We start from the raw sequence: 12,227 nt of genomic DNA on the forward strand, positions 1-12,227 counted from the left end.
GTCTTGGGGTTGTGGGTTTGTTTTGTGTTGTGTTTGTTTGGTTTTTGTTGTGAGACAGGGTCTCACTTTGTAGCCATCCTGAAACTCACTATTTAAACCAAGCTGACCTGGAACTCACAGAAATCCTCCTGCCTCTGCCTCCTAGGTGCTGGAATTAAAGGTGCAGTGTTTTAGGGTAAACGCTTGAACAATAACTTTACTGTAGCTGAGGCATCTAGAGGAAAAGATACAGGTGGTAGGAGCATCTAAGGTGTGTGGAGGCTGCCCTGGAGCTAAGCCTGTCCGGTGATGACCTCTGAGTCCGCACATCTCGTGATCTTTCATCACCCCTCACCTACGTCCTGGAGCAGAGCAGGAGATGATGATTTGAGTGGCCAGGTGCATAGTTGCTGTTTGAATCTAGGTCATGAGGAAAAGGAAGTCACTAGTACCTCCACCTCCTCCTTCTCCCTCAAAGGCAGCTCTGAAGTTATGGGTGTGCCTCAAACAGCATTTCCTGTTTCAGAATAGCACTGAGACTGAGGCCTTGCCCTTCCCTGAGACTGCCAATGATAGTTCTCTCCTCTGATAAGAGACCTACTTCAGGACTATGTGTATGTAAAGTGCAGGCTTATCAAGTGGAATCCTCGCTAGTTCATCCCAGCATTCAAGAGAGCAAACAGGCGGGTGTCATGGATTTAGCCTACTGTGAGGCCTGAAATCACATGAGTTGCTACTTTGATGTTTCCTATTCAGTCATAAACATGCCCTGACTCTACCCTTATCAACGTTCCAGCAAGTGTGGAGAGCGTGTTTTACGAGAGAGCCCGGTAACAGACAGAGAGCATCCATTTCACCTCTCCTCCCGCCGTCTTTCCTAATAGAATCCTGGTTTGTCGGATGTTCATGCTCTAATGGAATAGGCGTGCTTCAGGCACCAGCCTCAAAGGAGCAGGTCCAGAAACTGGTTTGGCATGTAATGACACGTGACAAGAGATGGCTTCTGGGGGGGTGTTTCCTCATTTCTGAGGGAGATGCACAAGAAGCTAACCTGCCTGCCATGTCTGTGAAGCCCAGAACTGGAGCCACCACAGAATTTAGCAGCAATTGAATTCACTGATTAAATTCAAGAACTCTTCTTGCTTTATATGTTAATAAACATGTTTAATGGCTTCCCTGAGCTAGACTGGGGGTTACTTAGAGGGGAAAGGATTTTATACTGTAAACAGAAAGGGATTGACTCACAAGCAAAATATATAGCAGGATCAGCCTTGCAATCTTTGGACAATTTAACGTGAATGGTGCAGTAGGAAGAGACAACTCTGTTCTTGGAGACCCGTCTTCACTATCATAGGGGACACATGAGAGCATTTCATCTCTTCAAGCTCCAATAAATACATATATTTTTCTCTAAATAGGGCCAGCATTGAGGACAGCAGCCTAGCTATACAGTTTTGCTCTATTGCCCCAATGTATAAGAAATAATGCTGTTCCAAGGTCCAGTGGTCTTTGCACTTGCTAGTGCTCTTGGCATATTTGTGAGCAGAAGGGCAGGTTGTTAGGGATAGAGGGCAGCGTGTGAAGGAAGGCTTTATAAAAGGTGTGTAGGGTGAGTCTTGGTACCTTCTCAGGGATAGAGGGCAGCGTGTGAAGGAAGGCTTTATAAAAGGTGTGTAGGGTGAGTCTTGGTACTTCTCGGCTGTCGGTGGTTCTCAGTTGTTATTCTCCAGAGGATTCAGGTTCCTGTATGTATGCTTGTATGTATGTATGTATGTATGTATGTATGTAGGTATACACACGCTCACGCGTGCATGCGCACACATTACACACACACACACACACACACACACATATATATATATAATTATGAAAGAGTTGCCTGAAGGTCTCTTTGTTTGTTTTTTATGATAGAGTTTCTCTATGCAGCCCAAGATGACTTATATATAGTATCCAATGTTGTATGAGGTAAATTTGTTGAAAATGAAGTTATGTTCTTACTAAAGAAACCATACAATTTCATCTCTTTTCTTCAGGGTTCCAGCATGCAGCCCAGGTGGCCTTGAACTTAGAGTCCTTCCTTCTCCGGTTCCTGGGTACTGGGACTGCAGAATAGCTCACCATGATAGCCCTATAAGACCCTTTACTCCAACTCCTTTCTCTACTGATGTCATTTTTTTTTTTTTTGCTATGTCTAGAAGGAAGAAAAACAATACTGCTTCTAATATCCCGTCTCATTTTATGTCATGCAAAGAATAACGTTTTGTTTTTTTAAACAAAGATGTTTAGAGAGACCTCCCCAGTTACGCCCATGCCTGGCATGGTGGTTCCTGACTGAACTCTGAGTAATTGGGAAGCAAAGGCAGAAGGATCAGGAGGTTGAGTCATACTTGCTGTATAGGAAGTTCAGGGATAGCCTGGGCTACATGAGAACCCTAACTGAAAACACACACACACACACACACACACACACACACACACACACACACCAAACAACAACTACAGTAGACACATCATTCCCATACATAGCTCTCGTGCTGATATTACCTCACTGATTTGTACCTTTCTGAATTCTAAAACGCTGTCCCACTTGTCTCCTTACCCTTGGCATACTGTAGAAATTCTCAGAAGACTGTTTCTCCTGTGAAACGCGAGGCCTTGAATTACTACATCTCTTCCCACCTCACTGGCAGTTTTCACTAGAAGCTGAACTTTTTCTCCACTTTATTCCAGCCTCAGGCATGTGATTGGAAGGAAAAAAAAATCTATAAATGCTTGTATTGATTCCGGTGCTCTGGTAACTCAAAATGGCTTAAAGAAGAGGGTAATACCCTAAGTAACACAAAATCTCAGAGACAAAGCTGGTGTTGGGCCCAGTAAGTCGGTGGCACAACAGTGTGTTTGAAGATTCCAGTAGCTCTTGTGTGTTTGTCTTGCTTTTCTTGCGGTCATTTCTCTGCCTAATTCCCCGAATTGTCCACAAGAGAGGGCTTGTCTCTTCCTGTCGGCTTTTTGAACATCCACCCTCACCCCTCAGATCAGAATTACACCACGGTGACTGTGAACACTTCCCAGATCACACAGAGGAGATCCTTCTGCTAGCTGGGACTCAGCGCCATCTGCTTCTCTTTCAATGTTAGTGAAAGGCATGAATTTTCCAATGTTAGTGAAAGGCATGAATTTCTCTGTTGCTTATTTGCCTGCTTTTGTTCTGCTCAGACAAAGCCTTTGTCATGCCCGTTGTCCTCCTGAGTTGCCCTGCTGCCTGCGAGGGCAGGCATGAGTCCTAAGATTTGCCTGGTTTTGTTGTTTCTTAGCAATAATGGCAGGAAAGCATGGGGGGACTGCAAACTGAACCCCCACCCATCCCGTCATCCGTGTTCTTGGGATTGTTGTTTCAGTGGGATGTCAAGGAATCCGTGAGCTGCGCGGTGACATCGTCAAGGCTCACAGTGTGTTATAAGAGCCCCAGATTATTTACAGCGATGTCTTTAAAAGTACCAGTTTAAAAGTGCTCTTGGTAACTCACTGACGTCACCATTTCCATCCTCTCTAGAGCTTTTGCTGTACCTGATGGAAACCAAGGGGAGCCCCAGGAGTTAACACTGCACGGTGGTGAACCACACTTATCTGACACCCCCAATGAGGTGCTTGGCCCTTCATCTGCCGAGTCTGCGATGTTTAAAAAGGTAATGTTTCATTTCATTTTATTTTCTTTCTTTGGTTGTTTGAGACAGGGTTTCTCTTTATGACCCTGGCTGTCCTGGGACTCGTTCTATAGGCCAGGCTGGCACTGAACCCAGAGTTTCCCCTGCCTCTGCCTCCCAAGTGCTGTAGTTAAAAGTGTGTGCTACCACATCTAGCTTTAATGTTTCATTTTCAACATATGGTTCTCTGAATTTTAAAAATTAAAACATGTAAGACAACCCCTGTGTGACTACACAATATGTACTTATAAGGAATATTATATAATACGTATGTTATTATATAGTTATGCTTATTACGTCTGATGTATTATGATTTATTATCTAATTCAGCAGGATACCATATATATTCTATACAATATAATGTATGCTTTAACACAATATTTCAAAGTGTATGATAATAAATGCATTTCATTGGTTATGTCGAGTCCCTGCCTCCACTGCTGTAGTCATGGATCTTGTGCAACCTTTTTTTTTTTTTTTTTTTTTTTTTACTTAGGGCCTATGAAGTACTATTACATCAATATTTGGAGTTAGTGGTTTTTTCTCCCAGAAAAAAAAATTATTATTCATGCTGTGGTTAGATGTTTAAAATTATCATTAGTTGCTTTTCTTCTTTTTAATTTTTCTTTCTCAGTAAAATTTGTTGTCATTTTTGAATTAAAAAAAAAATGACACAGCATCTAACTATGTAGCCCTAGCTAGTCTGGAACCCACAGTACTACATGCCTCTGCCTCCTGAGCACTGGGATTAAGGGCGTGGCCACCACTCCTAGCTGTGCTTGCGACCTGATTTCATACAGAATGTTCTATATACTTGGGATTCACAGGCTCTGGGTTCAGGCTCTGATTTCATTATATTGTCTTAAAAGAAAAGCTTTCCTGAGGTGGGAAATGCAGGTGTGTATTCTGGCTAACAGCATCTGCTCATGTGTGTGGACACATGATTCACCATCTGCCTATCTGCAGCATAGGAGAACACACTGATGCTCTAAGTCTAAGTGGGCTAGGTGGCTGCTGCCAGACTCCGAAGGAGGTAGGATGCACTTTTTCCTTCTAACTCATAAGATCAGCGAGGGCAGACGATGAATGACATGGTGCTGTGAAAGAAGTCCTCCCAATGCAAAGGGCCTTTGCTTCATTAAAAGTTAGTTAATGCAAGCCAAGTGTGGTAGCTCACTCCTGGAACCCCACTACTGGGAGGTGGCAGCAGGAAGCCTCAAGTTCAAGGATTCTCTAGTTTACAAATCGAGATGGGAAGAGTACCGGATTTTGGCTGTCTGTCAATCTGAAAGTACCAGAGACTATCTACAGGACTATCTTAAAATGATTCAGATAGTACTTTTTTCTGTGTTATATATGTTAGCATAAAAACAAAAAAAAATAGGCTTGTCTGTAGAGCACATACAGAAAGAAGGCCCTGCTTCAATATCTAAATCCTCAAACAAAGCAAAACAAACAAAAAATGATTGCTTATTGATGTTACTCAATGCATAAAGATCATAAAAAGATTATTGGAACACAGGGCTCAGTGGTTAAGAGCACTGACTACTCTTTTAGAGGTCCTGAGTTCAAATCCCAGCAACCACATGGTGGCCCATAGCTATCTGTAATAAGATCTGATGCCCTCTTCTGGTGTGTCTGAATACAGCTGCATTGTACTCATATATAGTAAATAAATAAATTTTTAAAAAAGATTATTAGAACACATTTTAGATTTCATTAGATCACGGTAAAAATAGATAGGGAAAATTCATGCAGAATAGTTGAATAGAGAAAAAACAAACTGACTAAGAGCTATATCTTTATTACCAGAGAATCGGGTACTTTCTAACTCAGAACAGCATATTAGCAAATATTGAAATAAAAACGTAAATTTAAATTAATAAATTTTCTACACTTTATACTCACTTCCAAATTGATTTCTCATTTCCTTCTCTCTTTGCAAGTTATTTATTTATAAGACCATTCATAGCCATGGGTGAAAAGCTCTGAAACACCTGTCACTGACCTTAGCTAATGTTTCAAGGTATTATTGAATAATACATTTTATCATTTAAGAGGAAACTATTTCTGTTACAACTCATTTCAGCTCCTTAATGGTTGCTGAAGTCTAGGACGAGATTTGTGGCAGCATTCAGGGTAAGGCAAAGGAGAGGCTGGAGGCATTTCGGATGTTGAGAGCAATGGGTGCTCTTTAGGAAGGCCTGGGTTTGATTCTCAGCAAGCACCCACCTGATAGCTGACAACTGCCAGTAACTCCAATTCCAGTGAACCTAGTGCCCTCTCCTTGGACATTTCTCCTTGGCATCCTTACATACCAGGAGCATACGTGGTACACATTTAAGGTGAATCCCATGAGAAACATCTACAAAACAACATCTGTACCTAAGGCTCAAGGAACATTGTACCAGAGGAAGAGGAAAGATTATGAGAGCTAAAGATTCCTGGTCACCCAGGAGTGCTGTCACTCCTAAATTCACAGGTGAGACTGACAATTTTGCTCCAATAACTGGCCAAAGAGGGACCCACCAGGAGACCACAAGGTACTGGCACCACGGAGCACAAGGGATAGGATCCTTCAAGCTTCCATCAGCATCCCAGAGCTAACCCTGTGACATAGATCTCCACAGCCAAATTGCACATGGAGAGAACTGGTCATCCAGAAGTGCTAACACGCCTAAGATCATAGGTTCACAGGCTCAGAGGATGGACAGACTCCAGTCAGAGACAGCAAGACCAACTAACAGAGGTAACCAGATGGTGAGAGGCAAGTGTAAGAACCTAAGGAACAGAAACTAAGGCTACTTGGTGTCATCAGAACTTAGATCTCCCACTATATTAAGTACTAGATAACACCAGAAAAGCAAGATTCAGATTTAAAATCACATCTCATGCTGATGATTGAAGATTTTAAGTAGGTCATAAGTAACTCTCAATTCTGAACATCTATGCTTCAAATGCAAGGGCACCCACATTCAGAAAAGAAACTTTACTAAAGCTCAAAGCACACATTGCACCTCATACAATAATAGTGGGAGACTTCAACACTCCATTCTCATCAATAGATAGATCATGAAAACAGAGATTAAACAGAGACACACTGAAACTAACAGAAGTTATGAACCAAATGGATTTAACAGATATCTGTAGAACATTTCATCCTAAAACAAATATATATATCTTCTTCTCAACACCTCATGGTACCTTCTCCAAAATTGACCATATAAGCATATAAATGGTCACAAAGCTTTAACAGATACAAGAAGATTGAAATAATACAATGCATTTGTCGCATCACCACAGACTAAGGCTGGCCTTCAATAACAACCAAAGCAACAGAAAGCCCACATACACGTGGAAGCTCAACAACTCAATGATAGCTTGGTCAAGGAAGAAAAAAGAAAAAAAAAAATCAAAGACTTTTTAGAATTTAATGAAAATGAAGATACAACATACCAAAACTTATGGAACACAATGAAAGCGGTGCTGAGAGGAAAACTAAGCTCTGAGAGCCTCCAAAAAGAAACTGGAGAGAGCATACACTAGCAGCTTGACAGCACAGCTGAAAACTCTAGAACAAAAAGAAGCAGATACACCCAAGAGGAGTAGACTGCAGGAAATAATCAAACTCAGAGCTGAAATAAACCAAATTGAAACAAAAGGAACTATACAAAGAATCAGCAAAACTAGGAGCTGGTTCTTTGAGAAAATCAACAAGATAGATAAACCCTTAGCCCGACTAACCAGAAGGCACAGAGACAGTATCCAAATTAACAAAATCAGAAATGAAAGGAAGAAATAACAACAGAAACCAAGATATTTTTTAAAAATCATCAGATCCTACTACAAAAGCCTATATTCAACAAAACTGGAAAATCTAGAGGAAATGGACAACTTTTACACAGATATCAGGTACCAAAGTTAAATCAGGATAAGTCATCTAAGCAGCCCCATAACCCCTAAAGAAATAGAAGCAGTCATTAAAATTCTCCCAACCAAAAATGGCTCAGGACCAGATGGGTTTTGTGCAGAATTCTATCACACCTTCGAAGAAGACCTAGTACCAACACTCTTCAAACTATTTCACATAATAAAAATAGAAGGAACACTACCCAATTCATTCTATGAAGCCACAATTATGCTCATACCTAAATCACACAAAGACCCTACAAAGAAAGAAAACTTCAGACCAATTTCCCTTATGGATATTAATGCAAAAAATACCCAATAAAAATTTTTGCAAACTGAACCCAAGAACACATCAAAATGATCATCCATCATGAACAAGTAGGCTTCATCCCAGGGAAGCAGGGATAGTTTCATATATAGAAATCCATCAGTATAATTCAGCATATAAACAAACTCAAAGAAAAAAAACATATGATCATCTCTCTAGATGTGTCTCTCTAGTTACAAATAATATAAAATATCTTGGTGTGTGACTCTAACTAAGCAGGTGTAAGGTTTCTATGACAAGAACTTCAAGTCCCTGAAGAAAGAAATTGAAGATCTCAAAAGATGAAAAGGGTTCCCATGCTCATGCATTGGCAGGATTAATATAGTAAAAATGACCATCTCGCCAAAAACAATCTACAGATTCAATGCAATCTCCATCAAAATTCCAGCTCAATTCTTCATAGATTTAGAAAGAATAATTTGCAAATTCATGTGGAATAAAAAAAAAAAAACCCCAGGATGTCGAAAACAGAGAAACGAATACAGAAAATGTGGTACATTTACACAGTGGAGTACTACTCAGCTATTAAGAACAATGACTTCATGAAATTTGCAGGCAAATGGATAGATCTAGAAAAATATCATCCTGAGTGAGGTAACCCAGTTACAAAAGAACACACAAGGTATGTACTTATTGATAAGGGGATATTATCCCCAAAGCTTGGAATGCACAAGAAACAATTCATAGAGCACTTGAAACTCAAGAAGAAGAAAGACCAAAGTATGAATGCTTCAGTTCTTCTTAGAAGGCGGAATAAAATACTCATGGGAAGAAATACAGAGACAAAGTGTGGAGCCGATACTAAAGGAAAAGCCATCCAGAGACTGCCCCACTTGGGGATCCATCCCATATACAGACACCAAACCCAGACACTACTGCTGATGCTAACAAGTGCTTGCTGACAGGAGACTGATACGCGTGTCTCCTGAGAGGATTTGCCAGAGTCTGACCAATACAGATGAGGATGCTCACAGCCAAATATAGGACTGAGCATGGGGGAATTTCCCCAATGGAAGAATTAGAGAAAGACTGACAGAGCTAAAGGGGTTTGCAATCCCATAGGAAGAACAACAATATTAACCAACCAGAACCCCCAGAAATCCCAGGGACTAAACCACCATCTAAAGAGTACACATGGAGTGACCCATGACTTCAGCTGTATATGTAACAGAGGATGTCCCTGTCAGGCATCAATTGAAGGAAAGGCCCTTGGTCCTGTGAAGGCTCGTTGTCCCAGTGTAGGAAAATGCCAGGGCAGGGAGGCAGGAGTAGGTGGGTGGGTGAGAGGAACCCTCAGAAACAAAGGGGGGATGGGATAGGGGGTTTCCGGAGAGGAAACCGGGAAGGAGGCTTACATTTGAAATGTAAATGAAGTATCCAATAAAAAATAAAAAAGTAAACATGCAGCCATTCAGCCACAAAATATAAAAATAAATAAATTTAGATAAAAAATAATCAGGGCAAAAGACAAATTCCCTGGGGAGGGACAGTGAAGGACAGGAGTGTCCCTGCCTGCCAGGCAGGGCCATCATCAATCCCAGTGTTTCTTCACACCAGACTTGGTCCCTGCGCCTTCGCTCGCACCTTTGGGCTACAGCCAAGCAGCACTGGGTCCTGAGCATTAACCCAAAGAGACCTCTCGGCCCCAAGAAAGGAAGAAAAGATACCGAGAAGGTGGAGAGGTCGGAGCTTGGAGCCCATGGTTAACCGAGCAGGTAGAAAGGAACAGGTAGGGAACAGTTCAGGCCCACACTGTCCCCAAGTGTCACTTACAATGGGGTCAGCCAGGTGCCATATCTGTTCTATTCTCTTTGATGCTCTTCCCCAGGGACGATCAAAGTACCTACCACTGGAAGAACCGGCTTTGAGGTCCACTGCCGTCCCCTTCTCTCCCTTCACCCACTTTTGTTTATTCTTGAGCCACGGTTCTCGGCCTTTCTTGTTTTCTTATTTATTGCCCTAAGCCTGGAGAAAAGAGGAGGGTGCAATATCCTCTCTCTTTTCTTTTTCCTTCTCTTATGTAAGTGATATGTGTCGTGTGTGTGCATTAGTGGGTGCGGGTGTGTATGCCTGCCCATGTGTACGCATGGATATCTTTCTTGATTCACTCCCTGTTCTAGTCAATGAAACGGGCTATGTCAGATAAACCCACAGCTCACTCATATGAGGCTGTTGCTCTGCTCCCTATAGATGGCTTTCAAACAGTGGTCTGTCATGTTCCAGTTACTTTTCTCCTAAAAGCTAAATATCTTATCTCTTAAAAGCTAAATACCATCCCACAGAGAGGGAGATGGAGGGAGAGAGAGGGGGAGAATGGAAGAGATGGAGGGAAGAAGAGAAGGAGGGACTGAGGGAGGGAGAGATGTAGGGAGAGAGAAAGGAAAGGAGGGGGAAGGAAAAGAGGAAAGGAGGAAGGGAAGAAGGGAGAGAGGGAGGAAGGGAGGAAGGGAGAGATCTTTTACGTCTTGCCAACTTCTCATTTGAAGGTGTCAGAGTCACCAGGCTGTAACAGGAAAGCTCAGTTAAGGATTTGTTTTCTTTTCTTCCCAAGTACATGTTGTGTCTTCCTTTGAAGTAGCCACTGTGGGTGTTGTTTATTTATATATGTATAAATAAACATACAAATACATGTAAGCCAGTCCATTTCCTGTATTCTGCCAAGCTAGAAGGCTTTGTCTGTGAGAGGGTGTGGCTTCTTCTCAACAACCTGGTAGTATATTTATCATTTTTTTCTTCTAAGTATTATTATTATTTTCTTAGGGCAAAAGAAACATCCAAATGTAATGTAATATACAAAACCAAAGCTTAAGGCTCGCTCTGCCTTGACAGGTAATGGTGGGCTTTATGTCTCTTACTACATATGTAGGTAAGCAGTCCATCCAGGGTGGGCCATTTTCATCAGAAAGCTCAGGAGCCACATACTATATGTGTGTGTGTGTGTGTGTGTGTGTGTGTGTGTGTGTGTGTGTATGTACGTATGTATATATTATTCATACATATATGAATGGTAAATTAAAGGCATTCATGTTTGGAATGTTATACTCTCAGACTAGACTTTTTAAAACGATATACCAGTTAATCCTCCAGACTTAAATGTGTCTGTTTTCTCCCTCATCATATGATATATGTAGCCAGTCTTTTTAAATCTTGCCAGTCTATTGATATTGTGTTATTTAAATGTGCAGCTCTTCAATTAAACAGTGTTGGAGATGAGAAATGGTGCTCTCCCTGTAACTCTCCTCCTAAGACTGAGAAAGAAGAATTACCCTGTGTCCCAGGCCAACTGGGGCTACAGAATAAAACCCTGTCTCCTAAAAGAAAAGTAAATCAATTAAAAAAGAAAAGAATGAAGCTGAGATTTCTTTGTTTTCAAGACAGGGCTTCTCTGTGTAGCCCTGTTTGTCCTGGAACTCACTCTGTAGACCAGACTGGCCTTGAACTCACAGAGATTTTGCCTGCCTCTGCCTCCTGAGTGAGACAGAATCTTTTTTTTAAATGTTTTTGGTCATTTTTTATTTATTCCCTTTTTCTATTCTTCCTCTGGTTTGTTTGCATTGAGAGACACCGTGACAATCCATGATATTTAGTACTGCGAAGGGTTTGTTGTCGTTTTCTCTTTGGAGATCGGGTCTCAGTGTAACCCTGGCTGTCCAGACTAGTCATACAGACCCACTTGCTTCAACCCTGAAACACTGGGACAAAAGGCATGTGCCATCATGACCAGCCTTAATAAATGTTTGTATAAGAAATATTTTTATCTCCTGGGGAAGCATTACCCCCCTTCCTCTCCTTTTCTTTCTCCTCTTTTTTTCTCCCTCTCCCTTCTTCCCCCTCTCTACCCTTAGAGGGACTATCAAGTGACAAGAAACGGGTGTGTGACTTGCAATTGTTGGCGGGGAAGTTGGAGGGCTGCACCCTTCACTCTGAACATTCTACCTCTCTTTAAGGTCATGTCTTGCACATAACACAAAAACTTTCTAAGACTTAAAACTAAAACCACTTGAGGGAGCCTCTGGGATACTGCAACTTGCTTTGGGGAAGATGGGTCCCCTTCCTTTGGTGGTGACTGTCCCGACCAGCATACCTGCTTTGTTCCAAGACCACAGGGACAATACAAAGCTCGGCGTGCCGATAATTACTGTTATTGTCCTGGCATCCTGAAACGTCAAGCTGAATGCCTACCAGCAAATGCAATACGGGAGAAAATTAAAGCTATGGTGACATCACGTCTACAATAAAGAGGAGTCACGGCCAATGATGCTCACTTCTTTTCCTGAGGACACCGAGAGAGGATCTCTCCTTTGGAG

General features: G+C 41.7%; 1 protein-coding gene across 1 annotated transcript in view; it reads left to right on the forward strand.

The window, feature by feature from the left end:
• CRYBG1 (crystallin beta-gamma domain containing 1) overlaps window positions 1-12,227 on the forward strand; it is a gene marked incomplete at its 5' end in the record, with an annotated part of 173,251 nt that overhangs the window by 60,923 nt on the left and 100,101 nt on the right. Inside the window, one exon of the mRNA XM_080937906.1 lies at window positions 3,533-3,665. Coding sequence (XP_080794032.1) covers window positions 3,533-3,665 — 133 coding nt within the window. The remainder of the gene's footprint in view (window positions 1-3,532; window positions 3,666-12,227) is intronic.

Source organism: Micromys minutus (genome assembly GCF_963924665.1).
Source record: "Micromys minutus genome assembly, chromosome: 25".
Classification (NCBI taxonomy): Eukaryota; Metazoa; Chordata; class Mammalia; order Rodentia; family Muridae; genus Micromys; species Micromys minutus.